This window comes from Astatotilapia calliptera, chromosome 14 (assembly GCF_900246225.1).
Source record: "Astatotilapia calliptera chromosome 14, fAstCal1.2, whole genome shotgun sequence".
NCBI classification, from domain to species: Eukaryota; Metazoa; Chordata; class Actinopteri; order Cichliformes; family Cichlidae; genus Astatotilapia; species Astatotilapia calliptera.
Window position 1 is genome coordinate 32,450,555 of NC_039315.1, and position 20,378 is coordinate 32,470,932.

Consider the following 20,378-nt stretch of genomic DNA (forward strand, 5'->3'; position numbering starts at 1 on the left):
TTCTCCTGCTCTAGTCACTCTCTCTGCCCATGCACGATTCTATAACGGGTAACTGGGATTGAGGATGCACGAGCACAAATGTCAGGCTTTTTTCTTTCTTTGACATCTTGCCTATATTTGGATGCGTGAAGCTGGAGGTCACAGAGAGCCTGCAGCTGGACCACTGCGCGCTGTGCGTATAGGAAAGTGGGTCTGATGTTCGGAAACGTGCCAGACTGTGCGGGAAAGTTGTCCATTTGCTTGCATGCTTTTTTTTTTTTTTAAATAGCTACTGTTATTGGACGTTTGCATTGCTACACCAACATGCAGTCTGTGGTCATACAGACCCAACGCGACCTTTCCAACCCCACGACTGTCGGTGGAAAAGTGGGTTTTTGTCGCTCTCGTAACATCACAACCTGCGCCAGGCTTCACACTGTGCGCGTTCCCTATTTAGACCTGATGACATATGCAACACGTTCCAGATTTGCCATCGTGCTTCTTCCACAGACGACGAGACATGAAATCCTCATCTGACACCTTCCTCCTCCTGTGTGCGCGCTGCTAACTCCTCCCTCTCTTCCTCCCTCATGTTGGCTGGCATGTAAGGTGACACCAGCCAATCACGTCTCATTCCGCTTCTACTTCGAAGGCGGAAACTCAGATTTGGCCGTATATAAGCGGCCGAGCGTGGGATTTTTCTATCAATGTGTGTGCCTCCCAAGGTTCGTTCTGTGACGCGCGGGAATCTGTTTTGACAGCGTGGCGTGGCAGTGACCGAGCCGAGAGAACTCGACCCTCACAGCTGCCGGGCTGGGACTGAAACGCATGCCGCTGCCCCCAGACAGAGCGCTGTCCGCCCTCTGTGGTGCTGAACCTCAGGACCCGACCCTGCGACAGGTGACGTAGAGCTCGTCTAAGAGACTCAAGTGATAAAGAAGAAGAAGAAGAAGGAAAAGAAGAAAGCAACAGCAAAGCTGCACAAAGACTTTATGTGTGTGGATTTGAAGCAAGTTAAAAACAGAAGAAAGTGAAAGCAGGGAGAGGAAGTGATGGCCGGACTCCCCCCCGCCCTCGGCGTCGCTGCAGCGGTGTGAGCACAGCAGTGCGCTGCCGCCTCGTACCGGAACCCAGCGGAGCCTCCGAAGGAGGAGAGTCAGAGATAAGTGAGGTACGCTCCGCGACTGTTAGGGGGGAACACATGTAATAGCTTGCGGTTCTACATGAAGCTGCAAATATGGGCTGTATCAGCTCCAAAGCGCCAGTTGGTAAGAAAGATTTTGAATTTGCTTTCATTCAAAAAACAAAGAAAGAGAAAAAGAAAGCACGCTGAATGAAGCCTGCTTATTATTTTTATTTGTTTTTTCTTACGCTTATGTTTTTGCTGCAGCCTCTCGCAGGTACAGAGCGAATTTCCGACCGGTGCGGTGCTTGTATACGCACAGCATGCTGTGCCCGAGTCGCGGAGGCATATAATATTGCTGCTGAGTCATATGCACGCCAGTAAAGGAGCTTCAGTGTGGACACAGAGCGCTTTACATGGCTGGAATTTCAACTCTATCAGAGGTTAATGGCGCGTGTGAGCGCAGGACTGCGTTTCTATGTGTGTGTGTGTGTGTGTGTGTGTGTGTGTGTGTGTGTGTGTGTGTGTGTGTGTGTGTGTGCGTGCGTGTTTTGGATGGGGGGGGGGGGGCTAGAATCTGCAGCCTAAACATCGCGATGCTACGAGAGTTGCAAGAAGCTTTTGGGTGAGCACGCCAGTCAGAGATAGAGAAGACAAGCAGAGGTGCTCTTGACACCATCGAGGAAGAAACGGCGTTTCTTTTTAATTTAACTTTAATTTCCTCTGATCCAAAGTCTCATCTGGACAAGATGGTTCTGACCGCGCTGAGCCAGTTCAGTTGTAAGGTAGGATGGCTTTTCTTTTCTCTTGAATACATGCGATCGCACACGCCACCTTGAAGAAAAATTCTTGATTTAAAAGGCAGCTTGTTTACTGGAATCAGGGTGATTTTCTTCTTGGTATTAAAGTCAAAATTTCTCCCTAAAGAAAGAAAGGAACTCAGGATCAGTCCATCTTGGGGCACATATGCAGCGGCGGGTCATTTGCTTGTTGCCAAGAAACAAGCTCCCTGTTTCCTCCACATCTATTCTGCTCTCACGCTTGTTTACACCTTTGCCGCTAGTGTCTCCCATCCGCTCGCCTGGCGGCTAAATGCTGCCCAGGGCCCCCCGGTTCTCTGTGCCCCCGACCTCTGATGCCCTCCAGCCCGCCACCACCTTTGTATATTTATCCAACTGGGTTTCCCACTCTGTAGCCATTAATTTAAATCCGAACCCACCACCTATCCAACCATCGATTCTTGATCGATCTCGATTCTCCACACGTAAACAGACGCGGTGGTTGTTTTTCCTCCTCGTGATTCAGATGTTACAAAAAGCCGTTTAAACCCCGCTTTCTTTCATCTGCTGCACTCAGATGATTAGCAGTGGAAATGGTCACCCCCCCGTCATTTGATGTCCCCTTGTCTACTTGTCGCGGAGTGCGTACTGACATGACATGCCCCCCCCCCCCCCCCCCCCCCCCCCCGACCCCTCTCCGGTCCCATTACCCCTCACACAGGTCTGCCGCCTACGTGCACACGGTGTTCCCGCACATCCAGCAAAGAGTGCAGCTAAGGCAGCAGCCACCTGTTTGCCTCTCACATCTCACATTCACACTGTGGATAAACGTGTGTGACATCACACCGGTCTTGACCTAATTGTGTTGATGGGCTCATAAGTCTGTCAGAGAGCCCGAAGACACCAGAGAGGCGAAGAGAAAGAGAGGGAAAGATGCACGGTCGAGGTCTCTCTTTCTACAGTTTCCACGACAACGGAAAGTACGGTGGAAGAGAGGGAGAGAGAGAAGGAGAAGGAAGGAGACCGAGTGCGAGCAGAGACCTAGGAGCACAATTAACAGATAAATACAAATAAAAGCCGAGACTGCAGCGCTCGTTTGCTGTGACGGGGGAGAGGAGACACTGCTTGAGGCTGCCTTTTAGATAGATCACAGTCAAGGGAAGAAGATTAATTAAGATTAAAAAAGAGCAAATTAGGCCCACGCGGAGGAGAACGGTGAGCCCCCCTCATAAGAAATGCGCCACATGTTTTTAGTCTTATTCTTCACCCTAACCTACACCACCTGTGCTCTTTCCTTTCATTCAGACCCCAGTCCCATCCACCTTACCCGCAGTCATGGCCGTGCTCCAAACGTGAGCTTCTAAAGGCCGAAATGCTCTTAATCTTCCAGTGCCCACTTCACGGAAGCACTGAGAGGACTAGTGCTTCCAGTGGTGGAATGTAACGTGGTACAGTCACGTACAGTGTTAATGTGAGTTACATGTATTTATATGTTAGTCTGTTTACATCATTAATTTAAAGCTTTAGTTACTTTATTATCTGTGGTATTTTAAAACTCTAATAGAAATCTACTGATACCTGAGGCTGTATTGTTAGAGAAAAGGCTGTCTCGCAGTATAAATGTAAGGTAAGAAGTGCGCATGGGCTTTAAGTGGTCCAAAAACTTTAGACCGTAAACGTCCTTATCACCAGTGTCTGTGGATCTGTTTTTTCTTCCATGCATTTCTGATCCACAGCCACGACTTAAACCGCAGCCTTGATCTGACACGCGCGACGTGCCCAATGCAAGCTTGAAAGCAAAACGCATTTGTGAGTGTCTGTGCAATGTCGCTCAAACCAACCGTGCGGGTTTAAAGGCCAGCAAAGCTGATCAACAAACATCTCAGCGTGCGGGGCTCGGTTTCAGGCGCCGAGCGGCTTTCCGGTGATTCGTTGCTGTCATGTGTATGTCAAATGCAAAAGAGTGAGGGTGCACAGCTTTCCACGCAGGCTCAAATGACCGTCTGGAACTCAATTGAAAACTACACAGAACACACGCACGTGCGCATCTTCCACTCCTCTGAACAATACTCGCATCGACTAAAGATGGCCTAGATTCAGCGATACAATACACCCACACCCTCCTCCCCCCGATCGGGCATCCGATCTCATCACACCCAATTAAACAGCGCATATTGAATTCAGCAGGTGGGCAACATGAGCTCGGGGCGCTAAACTGCTGAAGTCCGGTGACTGATATCGGATTCAATATTTGAGATGGGCGCTGGCGACTAATCGAGCGAGTTGTTCTTTTCACGGGCAGTAACTAGAAACGCCTCCCCTGCAGCGAAGGGTCGGAAAGATGAGCTGGGCACTGACATTTAAAGGCCCGCCTCCTAATCGCGTTTGTGCAGAACTGATTTGGAGAGATTGGAGTGGGTGGGCTGGGTGCGTGCACGTGGACGCAGACGCTGAGCGATGCAAAGTTGGGGGGAGCTGTCCTGGTGCTGAAATGTTCCGCAGCGCCGCGTGCACACGAGCACCTTTGGTCCTACATGCCCCCCCCCCCCCCCCCCCCCCCCCATACACACACTCTCTGTCTGTGAGGTCACGGAGAGGGGAAGATGATGGAAAGGTTAAACGCGCCCAATCAAGTGAACAGTCACGTGTCTGCGGGCGGTTCCGTGACGTTTGCAACCAGAAGGTTGCTTGGTGACATTTGCCCTTCACGTAGTCGGAGCCTTGCCTCTGTTTGTTCGTGACGTAGCCGGCTGACGTAAAAAAATATGTTTTAAAAGCGAAACAAAACAAACGAGAAGACACGCTCCTTGGTTCCTGCTTTTTTAGTTTTTAATTTGATCAATTTCATTTTTTATGTTCTCTGCTTCAGTTCATCCGAAAAAGTAGACCCGACTTTATGAAACATCTAACAGGCCCGAGCTGCCGCCAGAACCGTACGTGTGCATGGCATAGCATGGCTTTAAGTGCATGGAAATGTATGCACCGCCCGCCTCTTGTTATCTTACTATAGCCTCAGAATGCGCTGCAATAAAGAAGCCCAACACTTGTATACATTACATAAGGAGGAAAGCACTTACAGTAAATACGCCTTTAAGGCCTCAATTTAAATTTGTACTATTTAACATTCGGGTTTATTGTTATTACTTTTTAAAACTGGTCGTTATTTCAATTTTATTTTATTGTATTTACTGCAGCGTGTTTAGGAATTTGGTAGTTAAAGGGAAATTCGGTGTTTAAATTTTTTTCCGATAAAACAAACAAAAGCAAAGTTAGTGAGACGCGAACACCACATTACCTTATACGGTCATCACCCCTGAGCGCCCGACCTGTGGTCCCTCTGGAGGCATGACGTTGGCATGGTGACTGAAACTTTGAAACACACAAGGTTAGCTTAAGCCTTAAAACTCCAGTGCACTAAGAAGACAAAAAAAGCACGTTACGAATCATTAATTACACTTTATTGCCACGTTACTGTGGCCTTTGTCATAGTGTCACATTTTTGCTTATTATTTATGTCGCTATTCAACGCTTTACGGAGCAAGAATGCGGCGTGGAGTTGTTTTCTGACATGTTCATTTGATATAATCCTCACGTGGCTCTCTTCCTCCTGACAGTGGCGGTTGACGGTTCGTTGCGCGTGGACTGGAGCGCGGCAAGCTCCCTGTCTGACCTAGCGCTCCTGGGGAGCACGCGGACCTCCTTGGCGCGCAGGCTGATACTGACAGCACCTTTGGGCGCACTGGACTTCAGCGAGGTGCCCTTAATTCTCTCTTTATCATAGAAAAAAAAAGTTTTTTGTGACATAACGACCCCGTGCAGTGTCTTCTGTTGGATAGCTCGGCTAGAGTTCACGTTAGACATTTAAACACAGTTCTGAGTGCTTTCTAATGGGCACTAATGGCGATTCAAATGAAGACAATGTCACATTAAATGTAGTAGCAGCAGGGTGCAGCGCCGTTTAAAGAGACCAGGCCTACTCTACAAAATGGACATGTAGCCTATGTGTTTAATTAGATTCAAAAGCTTTTATCGGCACCTTAATTTCTTTTGGAAAGTGGTTCTGCATTGACAATAATAAGATTATTATAGACCATTTTCACAGGTGTAAGAAACAATGGCTCAAGTCTGCCAGTGAATCATAACAGTGAACTAGTGTGCACAGAAGCAGGATCTCACCCTAATTTGTCCAAATATCCACAGTATTGATACCAGTACTGGCATTGGTATCAGACTGATACTAACAAAGTAGGACTGAAATGGAAAAATATACCTCAGACGTGCACTGTATCTTTTTGTGTTTACTGTCATTTCGCCTATATTACATTTAAACAACCCCAAAGGGCTGTAGAGATGGCACATTACTCTCCAGGTCTCCAAAAATCCAGTTTCAAAATACACTGAAAGCTGAAAGTTGTCTTGTTAATTTATTATTATGGAAAGTAATCACAATCACAGTGATTTAGCGGTCGTTAAAATGTGTTCGGAATTTGCAAATTAATGATGATTCATCTCATAAATAATGTCACACTGTTCCCCCTATATATGCTGCTTTCATAAACTAAAGCTATCAGTATCAGTGTTGCTATCAGCAGTACTGGTCCTGTATTTACTTTGGATGTAGTCATGCAAGATGTAGCGGTGGTATATTTGACATTAAGTATTTCAGTAATCTCCTCTCTTCTCGCGCTGATTTGTTATTTCTGTTCTAACAGGCAGTCATGTTATCTGATGCAGATTGTTAACAGGGTGAAAGGGCAGGCTGCTGCAAAAGTTCACGTGTTATTCTTTTATCTTCTGCCTTAAAAGGCTCACCTCTGGCAGCACAATTGTGGCTGAACACGTATGGTCTGGGCCACGTTTTAAGTAAACTGGTGGATTATAACCTGCAGAAGCAACTATCAGATATGGCTGCATCTCCCCACATGAAGCGGAAAATGATTTCCTCAACCTTTCCTGCTCTGATAATTACCTTATTAATCAAGCCACCCAAGTCTGTAATGTGCATTTCAACCTGGGCTTCTTTTCTCCTTTTTAGCTGTTGCTGATACTAACCAGCTGGTTTTCAACTGATTTTACAAGCCATTCAGGGTAATTAGTGGCTACTTCTTTCAAATTAGGAATTTTAAATGAAATCTCAGTGACGTGCAAGGTCCCTCACTCTGCACACGAGAGCTAGTACACTGAGAGCGCTGTTGCTCCGCATATGCCCAACTGGAGCATCTGCCTGGATGTTCATTCGAATTCCCAAGCCAAGATGAACACATTTGCACATTTTAATCTGTATTTCTGATCTGAAAATTGAAAATACAGGTGGACTCACGGCTTGACATGCTCTCTCGCAGAACTAAAAAGCCTTGGGGGATGCCCTTGTGTGGCACAAGGGCATCCCCCAAGGCTTTTTATATTTTTAAAAAAGGAGGTAAGTGGAATTTGGGTGAGTCCAGCGGCTCTCTCTGAGAAGTTTTGCAAATATCATCTTGAATGTGAATCTACTAATCTATGTGACCCCGATGCTTTGACCTATTTAAAAGATTCCTATAAGGAACGAAGAAGGGGTTCAGCTACAGCAAGCTACTTAATGCAACAGCAGTGAGAGTTAGCAGGCTCATAATTGGCTGAGAGATGACAAGAGTGATGATGAATCCACCTTGCCCAGTTTTGTCAGTGGATACCATCTGGGTGTGAATAAGATGTGTCGCATAGAGCCAGCCAGGCACTGATTAGCGGCATCTAAGTGATCCATTACGAAATGCAGCCTCTCGCTCTTCATGGGCAGGCCTGATATTGAACATTGGAGACTGTGAGAGACAGCTTGGCTGGACTGCTGAGCTCAACACATCTATATTACAGAGGAAGTGCTCTAATGCTTCACATTTAACGGACCCTGCTTCAGCATCCTACATTTCTATTTAATGCTACAGCGTCTACTGTAAAAAGAAAGCAGGACGCCAAGTGTGAGAGTCTCTAATCTGGCTGTCGGTTGGTGTTCTGAGTGTGTGACATCATTGGTGAATCACGCACGCAGACACGCTGGGAGGAATTGTTCCACGGTGACTGGTTGCCATAGAAATGTTCCCATTGTGGAAAAGTTAACAGACAGAGAGAGGGTGAGAAAAGAGGAAGACGGTAGAAACGTGGCGTGTCAAAATATTCAGGTTCTTTTCCACAAGTGGAAGCAGAAGCCACAGCGCTCTGTTCCACTAACAGCTCTGAGGGCTTGAATTCTCAACTTTTTTTTGTCATGTATGGGTGGCAGAAGAAGGGGTTGACATTTGGTAAACAAGAACAGGGTAATTGACTCAGTTGGCCAGTACAATGGTACAAGTTAGATTTCTGCTGTGACGTGACCTCAATTAGCCCATAAAACAGAAGCTATGGCTGTAAAATGCTTCTCTGCCAGGCTTATTGGAAAACCTGGGGCATTGTTTTATGTTATTCTGTGGCTGTGTCACTGCAGACCAGTGAAACAGGTAAGCCTAATAATCCACTTTAGGTTCTTAATCACAGGTACAATAGCAAATGCAGCACATTCCAGTGTTTCCCCACAGATTTAGATTCTATTTGTGGTGAATAAACAATACCATTTGTAAGGCTCTCCTCTGCAAAAAATTGAATTCCCAAGTATTTTGTGACAGATAATGGGTTCAATTCCACCATCTTGTACTGCAGCTGTCAGCGGTAGCCCTAGTTCTGCCCTGTGAACCACTTTTAGACCTGCTGCAGGTTCTGGTAAGAGTGGTCCTCCAGCTCTCAGCACAGGCAAAGAAGAACTCCTTTCACAAACTGCAGTCCAAGATGGTGGAGTTGGAATCCCAGATCCTGACGGAGGAGCTGAAAGATATCCAGGGCCACCGCAATAACAAGCCCAGCAGGACAAGAAGAGCTGGTTTAACAGCAACAGAACTTTCAAAATAAGAGCACAGGATTCTCCACTGGTAAATCAGACAATCACAGATGGCACCATTATTTCAAATAGATTGAAAAAAATTGTGTTAGCAAATGTACTTTGGTGGCAGTTATTCGATATATGTATGGCAACGGCTACTTTTTTTTTTTAATGGAGTGACAATCTTTGTAAAAAATTTAATAAGAAAAAACTAAATAAAAACAAAGGAATCAAACCTCACAGTATGCTTTTATCTCAGTGTGCAGGCTTTCAGGTGATGCAGTTAAAGAGGCACTGATAATGCAAGTTGCTCTGATGAGTCCGCTGCATTTTTCTCTGTGCTGTCTCCAGGCCACGGCTCACACAGACAGCACTTAACCAATGATTTAAAAGCCAAAGGTGAACCTGAGCAGCCTCTTTGCTGCTGGCAATCAGTAGACCATGAGGTTTTATGGATTCTGATGTGATGTGTGTACGTGCGTATTTGCACTGTTGTTCTTACAGTAGCCAGTACACTGACCTGCAGACATGAAACTTTAAAATGAAGGATTTTGACATTAAAACTCAGTCAGTTGTATTTAAAATATCTGAGGTATATAAATGTGTGCTACGTTGCACTGAATAAAGATTCTGCACAGCAGTCTTGAGCACCCTGTCTGCTCTGAGTACGGTTCATGTCTTCGTGTTCACTCTGCTGTTCAGTGGGGCAGTGGGAGAGCAGGGAGGGAGAGAGTCGGTGGAGGAGCAGAGTCGGCAGTCAGCATGATCATGCTCAAGCAGAGAGCTTGTACCCATGTTTTTCAAAAGCATGTGTTCTTTATCAGAATAAGAAAAAGCGCATCGTGTTGGGGTAGTGATATCCCCCTGAAATCATCATGGAATATTCCACTGAAAAAAAACAAGCTGTGAAATGAAGTTTAGATTCATGAGGCAGGGTTAGACATGAGTTCTTGAGATGGATTTTCTCCAATGATTTATAAAATCCTCCCATGTTAGACTTTCTCAGAGCAGCTGTTTGAAAGCAAATAAGATATTTAGCTGTGGGTCGTTTCTGATTTCCAATTTAAGCCCAACATCATATGTTATTCTAGAGCTCCTTGACGCCATGTATCACGTCTCCTCCGGATTATCCTCCCTCCGATCTGTGAGCAGCTCTGCAACACAGGAGGATTAGCACGTCTTGAGTGTGGGATCCCCTCTGCCGTGACAGCGCCCCTCTGACAGATAGTTTTGTTGTTCATTTATTCAGACTGCTGTTTTGTTGCGGTTAAGTGGACTTGACACGACAAGGTCAGGGTGAAGCTCCTGTGTTGAGCTAACTTCATCACCAGTGTTCGTTGCACATCAGATGCACCCTGCATAGACTGGTGACTCACTGCAACAAGGAAGGGAAATATGGCTTTCATAGTAGGTCAAGTAGTCCAGTGCTGTTCCTTTAGATGATTGAAACTAGAGCATCAGACAGCTCCATTGTGAGTTACAGTGGGATTGGAGACAACCTGTACCTGTTGAGATCCTCTTCAGCCTTTTACAAAAGAAATCAACAAATTGCTCAGTCAGCCAAGTGTGTTGACCCATATCAAGTAACAACGTGGGAGCATTAGCTCAGCATGCAGCCCTTGCTGCTGACGTGCTCCCACGTGAGTACAGGTCGTGCTGTAAAAAGTTAGCAGACAAAGGAACTTGTCAACACCCGATACTCCCTCTGTGGTTTGAGTTTACAGAGCAGACAGATTTGACTGAGGACGGGGTGGAGGGAGGAAGGGGACCATCCTTTTGTCTTCAGTCTGGTTCTCTTAATTCTCTATGGGGAAATTACCTGTCTACACACACACACACACACACACACACACACACACACACACACACATTTAAACAGACAGAATTTTAACTATGTCAAAAAAAATAAAAATCTACCTGACAGAGTTGATGCCACTGGAGGGCTTCACTTGGGTAACAGCTGTTTGGAGATAATCTGTAAATAAATATGAGTGAAACACATAGAAATGCTCCATTTCCTCAACAGTCTCCGTTCTTGCAGCCGCATAGCTAAATCCTCCATTGTAGAAGCATCTTCTCAGTTACCTGAACTATTAGTTTGCTAATTAGCCAGCAGGCAAAACCACTAAAGCTAACGTGAGTGCGACCAAGCATCAAGTATTTTTCTGCAACTTCTGTTTCATCCCTTCAACAAACACTATGCTCATCCAGAGTGCTTAAATAGGACATTTAACTTGCTATTGCGTGCTACATAAGTCGGTTAAACATAAGCACAGTCCAGCTTTGGAGTAACTGCTGTACATTATTGATGGTGTGCAGCGTGCAACTCATTAAAACACAGATTAAAGTGTGTAAAGAGAAAATTCTTCAGTTCACAAAGGCTTGTAGTAGTACTCTGTACTCTGAATCCAGGAGTTCCTTCTCTATCAAAAGGCAGCACTGTGTTTTCTCCTGTGACTCATAGCAGGATGTATTCAGAGCTGGCTCACATTCACGCTGAGCTACTGTATGAGTTTTCACTCACTCTTATTTTTTTTCTTTTCTTTTCTTTTCTGCCGTTTCAGGTGAATGTTGACGACACCATTGAAATGTTACCAAAATCAAGAAGAGCTCTCACTATTCAAGAGATTGCTGCGTTAGCACGATCCTCCCTGCATGGTGAGTGCTGCATGATATCGTACATGGTGAAAACACCTGATCGTTGCGAGGTCATGTTGCAGTCTAATCCTTGATATTTGGCATATAGGTATTTCCCAGGTGGTCAAGGACCATGTGACGAAGCCTACAGCCATGGCACAGGGCAGAGTAGCCCATCTAATAGAGTGGAAAGGCTGGTGCAAGCCTATAGACACTACAGCGGCCCTGGAATCAGACTTCAACTCCTATTCTGACCTCACTGAAGGAGAGCAGGAGGCACGCTTTGCTGCTGGTAAGATTTTGTGTTTCTTATAATGTATTATAAAAAGTTATAGAGAGTGTTTTTTACATAGGCACTGGTAACAAACTGAAACAATGACTTAAGGCAAGAGGGCATATGAAAACGTCATGATGAAGCATTAGTTACACAAGAAACCATAATAAGAGTAAATGTAGGCTAATTTAACAGCAAACTCATGATGACTATATTTACGGCATATCAGTTTTGCATGCTCATGAACTTCAATAAATCACTGCAGGTACAATTTAGCATTAAACAAGACCTGTTCACAGAAACATCAACCCCAATCAGCTGATGGCTGGTTAGTACTCAGATGTCACAGCTATTTAAGCTGCTTCCGCCTACATCCTGTGCAAGCGCTTTTGCAACCCACCTCCACCCCAGCACTTCCATCTAATGCTGTGTCAAACACAACATCGTCACTGTTAGTGTGATCAGGTAAACACGGGGAAAGGCAGGGATAGCTCAGTAGGTAAAGTGGTCGCCCCATGATCGGAAGGTCGGCGGTTCGAATCCACTTAACGGCTACCCTGAGGTACCCCTGAGCAAGGTACCGTCCCTACACACTGCTCCCCGGGCGCCTGCTTAGTGGGCTGCCCACTGCTTCACTGAGTGAATGGGTCAAATGCAGAGAAAAACAAGTAATTTCCCCATGGGGATCAATAAAGTATCCATTATTATTATTATTATTAATCTCTTGCCTGAGTTACGTACGTTAATAATATCATTGCGGCACCAATTGCTGATTGCAACACGTGAAGGAAGAGTGGTTTGTGGCTGGATCTCAAACAGGATTAAATCAGCCACACTGTACAGTGGATGTGAGCGGATTGATCTGAAAAACAATAGTATTGATACCAACACAGGTATTGGTGTCAGATCACGACTAGCACGTTAGTATTAATACTTTGCTTCTGTCCTCCAAGTGCAATTTGTAGTTCACTGAAATTGCGTTAAACTGTCACATCTATTTTATTTTATAGCCTATTGCACATTTAAACAACAGACGTTGACCCAATGTAAACATTCAAGGTCTCCAAAAAAACTAATTTTCAAAATGCGTGATAAAATGACAGGTGTACTTTGTTGTGTACTAATCACAGTAATTGCAGTAAATCACAGTGATTTAGTGGTCATTAAAATGTGTTTAAAATGTGCAAATTAGTGAAGCTTGAGCTCATAAATACTGACACATTGCTCTCCGCTATATAAGCTGCCTTTATAGGTTAAAAGTATCTGTATCTGTATTGGTATTGTCAATGCTGCTCCCATATTTACTTGGTATCAGATGAACAACAAAGAGCTGCAGTACTGCACAGCACTGCTGTATAATGAGACGGGCAATGTGGCGATAAATTCCCTGACTTCCAAAAGTTGAATCAAAACACAAGAGCTTACAGTTTTGTGCACTTTAGCTGTTTGTAATGCAGAGTGAGTTTAGCCCGAGCTGAGATAACTCTAATGACATAACCGCGGTTAAGATGTTATTTTCCTTATGTCGAGTAGGTAAGTAGAGCTTTCCTGGAACAGCCTGATTGTTTTTCCACAGCCAGTCACACCTGCCTTCCTAATTTGAATATTGAGATGTAATCACAAAGCAGGCAAAACTGAGACAACAAGAACACTCATTAATACCAGGTGTAAATACAAGGAGGCTCAAATGTCATTGGTCAGGTAAGATATCCAGACACTGATCACATGTTAGCATTTGTTGTCTTTAACTCTCCTCCTCCTCTCATGTTCCTCTGAGAGAGAGCGCACTCACCACAGCTCATCTGTCTCCTCTTTCTTTCCCTGACTCACTTCATCTTTGCCTACTCTTTCACTCACTCTTGTCCCCTGTATTTATTCTCTTATCCTATTTGCTGTCCGTTCTTTAAATGTTTCTCCCCCTGACCTCTGTTTCTCTTACCTCTTTTCCATCTTTTTCACCCTGCCCCTCCTGCCCACTCTCCCTCTATTCTTTTGCTCGCTCCCTGCAATGCAGACTCTCAAGGTTAATTTGCACAGTAAGGTTTTGCTCCCGGCTAGTGGCACCGTAACAGAGCGGTTTTCTTCTGTGCCTCCTCTGTTCTGCCTTCTTTTTTTCTGTCCTCTTTAACTGTTTACTCATCCGTCTTGTCTTTGTGATCTCATGGTCTTGTGTACGTGTATTGATGAGGTACCTAAAAGCATTATATCCATACATAAGATCAACACACTATCAGGACTAAACCTGTACTCTTTGTATATTGTACTATTTATATAGTTCAAACAGTACTATATTTGTATAGTATTAGTTGATCCTGGCCAGCTAACTGTAATACATACCAGAGAGTGTTTTTTTTGCTTTGTTTTAAACGGTAGATAACAGCATGTAAACATAAAAGCTTCAAATCATTTCATTCATTTCTTTGTTTCTGTATTACAGTTGGAAGCAGTGGGGGTAGTTGTTGGAGAGATATTACTACACATTGTACTCCTCTTCATCTCAGGGAGCCGCCACTTGTGCTGACTCTCTTTATTTGTTTATCAAGTTTCACCTTGTAGTCTGTTATGGTGCTACTGTGGGTGACTGGAGACACTGTGTGAATGTCAGCAAGTGTGTTAATGCATTAAGCAGGCATGTGCGAATGTGTTAAGTGAGCATTTGGTGGGCTTAGTGCGTATTTGAACTAGTTACTCTAGAACACACTGGTGTTTGTGAATATACTTCTGTGTATGTGTGTAGGAGGCGTGCTGAGAATTGAAAGAGCTGCTGGGGTTGTCCTTTCGATAGACTGACTTCTGCCAGTATGCTCAGACACACACACACACACACACACACACACAGTCATGAATTCTTTGCAGGTAATCCTGCAGAGTATCTCCATACTCACACGTGCCTAGAATATGGTAAATGGTAAATGGCCTGTATTTATATAGCGCTTTACTAGTCCCTAAGGACCCCAAAGCGCTTTACATATCCAGTCATCCACCCATTCACACACACATTCACACACTGGTGATGGCAAGCTACATTGTAGCCACAGCCACCCTGGGGCGCACTGACAGAGGCGAGGCTGCCGGACACTGGCGCCACCGGGCCCTCTGACCACCATCAGTAGGCAACGGGTGAAGTGTCTTGCCCAAGGACACAACGACCGAGACTATCCAAGCCGGGGCTCGAACCGGCAACCTTCCGATTACAAGGTGAACTCCCAACTCTTGAGCCACAATCGCCCCATATAATATCATTGAAGAATGTGGCAAACTATGTATGTGTTCATTACAGTGAGTCCAGACCAGTTTCTGTTGCCAGCACTGTAGCTGCATGGCCAGATTTATATTACGCCAACGAGGTGAAGTTACATTATGAAAGGTTATGCTATGTCAGGTTACGCTATACTATACTATGTACGCTATGCTCTATGCTATTATTCTTTGTTATGCTATTTTCCGTTATGTTATGCTTTATCACGCTACACATTGCACGTTATGCTATGCTATGCTACGCTATACTATGTTATTTTACACTATGCTATTGTTCCTTGTTACGTTATGTTACTCTGTGCTACGTTACCCAGTGCTATGCTACGTTGTAAAGTGCTTCACCTATTGTAATGCTACCCTGTGGTACCCTCCATTACACTATTTTGCTACAAATGAATGTAAATTGTAGTTTTTAAACTACATTTAATAATTAATAATTTGTTTTACTTTCCTGTTGTCAATTTACTTTAGCATCTTGAATTATATTCAGATTTTCAAAAGACAAATTATAATTAATTAGATAATTAATAATAAATGTAATTATAACATTTAATAATTCTCATTATGAATAAATAATGAATAATATTTTATATAATTTTGTACTCATTTTCTTTAACTTATTTATAGTTTGTTTTCTTATAGTTCATTTTACTTTATATTTTTGTTTTTAGTTAAACACATATAAGGTATTTTTTACCTTATAGATATTTTGTGAAATACTATTTTTATTGATCTGAACTAAATGTTTACTTTTCTTATTAAAGTTCTTTTATTATTGTAGCTTGTATTTAATGCTTGCTTAAAGGAATTATAAAAAGACTTTGAAAGGACAAGTAAAGAGCAGCCCACACTATTTCTATTGCTGGTACATGTGCCAGTGTTTGTGAGGACGCTCAGGGCCAAGTTACAGTGAAAGATGAATGAGATCATCGATCTTTCTCTGTGGGAGACAACGCACGAATACTGAGCATTGAGCAGGGAGAAAGAGAGTCAGAGAGACATGAGGTGATGGAGACGAAGGAGACAGAAATTCTAATAAGAAGAGAGGGGCAGGTATGCACTATGAAAGACAATCGAACAGTAGTCATGAGCAGGCGAGTGGATAGAGTGTTTTATCAAGAAAGACATTTGTAAGAAAGGTATGATGAGAGTGGGCAGAGACATGATGAGGAAAACAGAGAAAGGGCTTTCTGATTGGTCAGCTTCTGATGATGATAACTGGTGACTGGTCACTTGGTTCTTATAGCTTACTGGTTCTGGCACTTGCTGAGTCACATCAACAACAAACTCAAACACACACACACACACACACACACACACATGTACAGCCGTCTGCCATCATGAGTATGCATTAAATGCATCATGACATGCGTGTCATATTTTCTAATTTTATAAAGAAATGATATCATTGTCATTTCAATAAAAATGTCAGTGCTGATCAATAATGGATCTTTCCTGCTATTATGAGAGGCAAACACATTTAGCCAGTGCTAGACTCTCATCTTTGTGCTTCTTCCAACTCACTGTCTCCTCGGCACTGGAAGGAATGCAACCTGCATAACAACACTGTCACACACTCTGTGACATCTGTTTGAAGTACACGAGCTAAATGGCTGCCGAACAGCATTTACTGCAAAAGGAGAACAGTCTGTGTCCCTTCTTATTCTGCGCCGTGTGCTTTGTTGCTCGGTCAGACCTGCCAATTAAAATCAGCTACATGACGTGGAGGCTCACTGCCTTGCTGCTCCTTCTTGTTACTATGCCAATCATGTCATAGCTTGTGTGCATGTGTAGCTCATGCGTGTCCGTGTGTGTTTGCAGGTGTGGCGGAGCAGTTTGCCATTGCAGAGGCTAAGCTGAGGGCCTGGTCCTCCGTGGATGGCGACGAGTCCAATGATGACTCATATGATGAAGACTACCTGCCTGCGAATGAGCCCACCACACAGAGCACAGGTAAGCACCCACACAGACACTAAATCACTAAATCACATTTACTTCCTTCATATTGTGCCCTTCCTCCCTAATACCCTGTTACACACCCTCTTCCTCACTCCCCCCCTTCATTGTCTCTGTGTCTTTCATTGTCCCAGTGCCCTAGTTTTCATCCTCTCCAGACATTTTTTTTGGTTCCTTGGTGCAATTTGATATCCCTCCTGCATGTTTAATATCATTTCCTTTGCAGCAGAGACAGTGTCTGTGTGAGGATGGTGTGTGAGCAGGTTATAAATACACAGAGTGCATCTGACCAAGGCAGTGTGTACGTGCATGCTCGTGTTCACCACAGCTTTCATCTTGATTACACGGAACCACCAATAACCCGTACTGCAGCTAATAAGGTTCACCTCATTCTTGCATCTATGTCTTCATATGATCATCAATGTTTTCTTACCCCGGGGCAAAGACCATTCAGTGAAGACAGCTCCACATGTGCAAACCTGTTTGTGATATTAATCAGCTCTACATGAAATGTGATCTGAGTTTGTGACACTGTGAAACCGACTTCTTCATTTTACTGTTGCATAGATCCCGACCTCCGCTGCTTCCACAGTGATTCCACTCAAATCACATTTTGTCATCCTTATAATGCCATGTTAGTATTTCTACTAAAAATATTTGCAGGACATTGCATGGCTTTATTTAAAGAGTAACTTTTTAACATTTTTAAACTCTGTGCATTGAGTAGCTTCTAACATGAGAATGCTGGTGTTTTAACTTCCTGTGTCTTTTTAGCAGTAAACTCTGAAACATGAGTTTGTTTAAAAGGCACTCTATGGAGATAAATACATGTTCAGTAAAATGCATGTGTGTTTCGTAACACTTTATAAAAAAAACAATAATTAATAGAGAGTAAATTCATAGTTAATTAAACTTCATTTCATTATTTTTCTACTCTGAGATTATAGTAAAGCTTACTGTGATTGTCATTGAAAAGTTGCAGTGCTTAAATGTATCAAATTATAAACTGTTTTTTGGTTGTCTAATACAAAACTGTAACTTGTGTTTTTGAAAGTACTTAAGTTGGCAGGGAGCGTGGCATTTAGAATAAATGACAAGAAAATAAACCTCGGGGCAGCAGTTTATATCCCATTATACCCAGTGCTTAGTTTTAACGTTTTAATTTTATTTATGCATTTATTTGTTACTTTTGTTGCAGTTTATTTAGTTGAAGTGGGCGGATTGAGCCAAATATTGATAATATCGTTACTAAAGCTGCTACTGGTATTGGATCGATATTAGCACAAACAGATCAATACTTTACTTCTATCCTCTAGTTTCAGTATATAATATAATATAATATAATATAATATAATCATATTATTTATTACATACCCTGAGGACGTAACACCACCGTTATTGCCATTTTAGTGTGTACTCTCAATCTAGAGTTAATGGTATGTCATCATGATATTTTAAAACAAAGAAACACAAAAAATTAAGACACAAATAAAAATTAATGACAAAATGACAAAACTACAATAGCTCCAGAGTGCCTCTAGTGGTAAACGTCTCCATAGGGTTCCTTTAAATGAGGAAAAAAATTGATTTGATTCTGCAGTCAGTCACAAAAACCAACTGAAAATGTTATCTTATCGCTGTTCTTCTTCCTTCAGGACTTCATGCTTACAGTCTGTGTCATTCCCTCTAGATGTGCCATCTTATCCTCCCTACTTGAAGGACCTGATCCACAGTCAGCTTTGCCAACACCTTGGCTTCCGAAGCCCCTGTTGCGAGAGTCGAGGTGGAGGTGTAGAGGGAGGTGGCAGTGGAGAGCCCTCCCCTACGGCAGGCTCTCCTGACACCCTGTGCTCCAGCCTCTGCAGCCTGGATGAGCAGCACCCGCTGCTGCGCGACCTGGGAGGCCACCGCGGCACCCACTCCCACAGCAACGCCGCAGAGCTTGCTGCAAAGATCCTGTCAGCGCTGCATGGACGGGAGGAGCTGCTCCTTGCCCGACTTCAGAGGGTGGGGCAGAGCGGGCCTGGCGGGGGAGACTGTGGCTTCCAAAGCCTGGGAGTGGTAGGGCGGGGCATCAGGCCCTGTGGGGGTCAGGACTCGCCTTGCTACTCAGTGTCTTATTCTGACACGTACCTGTCACCAGGTGAGGATGATGACACCCCCTGCAAGGACTATGACAGCACCGTGTGCCAGGTGGAGGCGGAGCGCAACAGGGTGGAATACCCGCCCGACTACGACCCTCGCAGGAGGGTGTCCGACGTGGCCTCCTCTGGTGTCGTTTCTCTGGATGAGGAGGACGAAGAGGAGGAGGAGGAAGAAGAGAGGGCAGGAGAGCCAAACAACCAGTGACTCCTCTCTTCTCGCCTCAGTGTTGAATCCCTCCACACCCTCTGAAAGACTCCCTCGCCCCCTTCATGGCATCTGAAAAATGTCACCCTCTGAGCATGTTGGGTTTTTTTCTGTCCTTGGACCGATTAAATCATCCGTCTTTGCCTTACTTGCAGCATTTCCTCATAACTGCTTTGTCCTCATCCCACGTCTCCCGTCAGTTTTCCTTTGAAGGCGTCCAAACAATCCTTTTTCTTATCAATGTGAAAGCGGCGAGTGTGCTGGACTTGCTGAAGCAGCCCAGCGACCGACTCGTGGGTATGACGCTCACAGTTTTCGGCTCTGTTCTGTACCTGTGAAGCAAACAGACGCCGCTCCGAGGCACACAGAATGACTGAGAGTCCAAAACTCTGACTTACTATTTGCATGTTTTTTGCAAGTGCTGAAATCATTGGGCTGACCCGGTCTTGAGCACGATTTGTAATCTCAGCTGTTCTGTATAACCCCCCTCCCTCCCTGCCCATCTCCCCCCTCCCACCTCAGCGTCTCCCACAGGAGGGCAGGTTGACATTGCATCCTGGGACCTGCCCTTCCTCCCTCCCCCCAAACCCCCCTCCTTTGCAAGAGACTAAATAGCATCCTTTTTGGGCATGGCTTGCTGAGTATGCCAAACTATTTATCCCTGTCACTACCAATTATGAGCAAATGCTGGGAATGTCTTCAAAGTGACAGGACATAGTATGTATTTTAAAATAACAAAGTTAAAAAAAAACTAACAAACAAACAAACAAATTTGTCACAGATGATATGACAGAAATGATATGTTTTTATTGTACTAGTTTTCTATCACTCAGACAGTCGTTGTTCATATTATTCCAAACGTCATTATGATGGGCATCCGCCATAATGATCAGCTTTGGCTTCTGGATATTTTGAGTGATTCTGTGGATTCCTGCAGGGAAAACACAAGAATTTCGGCAGTCCTGAAGTGGCTGTGGGTGTTCAGCAGGAAGCCACGCAGTCTTAAACAGACAGATATGTTTTTTTGTTTTTTCCTCTGTGAAGCGATAAGTTGCATTGGAGATTTTTCTATATTTTTGTATGCGTTGTCTTGCTTTGATCTCTTCGCCTATGCGGCGTGCCAGTGTATGTGGTTTT

General features: G+C 44.1%; 1 protein-coding gene across 4 annotated transcripts; it reads left to right on the forward strand.

Moving 5' to 3' along the window:
- The first annotated feature begins 1,004 nt into the window (after positions 1-1,004).
- fam131ab (family with sequence similarity 131 member Ab) lies at positions 1,005-19,848 on the forward strand. Of its 4 annotated transcripts, XM_026192717.1 has the most exons (6): positions 1,162-1,247; positions 5,496-5,635; positions 11,332-11,425; positions 11,514-11,696; positions 16,758-16,889; positions 18,583-19,848. In XM_026192717.1, the coding sequence occupies exons 1-6, from the start codon at positions 1,217-1,219 to the stop codon at positions 19,239-19,241; spliced, it is 1,239 nt and encodes a 412-aa protein (XP_026048502.1). In that variant the 5' UTR covers positions 1,162-1,216; the 3' UTR covers positions 19,242-19,848. The 4 variants fall into 4 exon arrangements, with proteins under 4 accessions (XP_026048505.1, XP_026048502.1, XP_026048503.1 ...); XM_026192720.1 differs by lacking the exons at positions 1,162-1,247; positions 5,496-5,635 and adding an exon at positions 1,005-1,150; XM_026192718.1 differs by lacking the exon at positions 5,496-5,635.
- The last annotated feature ends 530 nt before the right edge of the window (positions 19,849-20,378 follow it).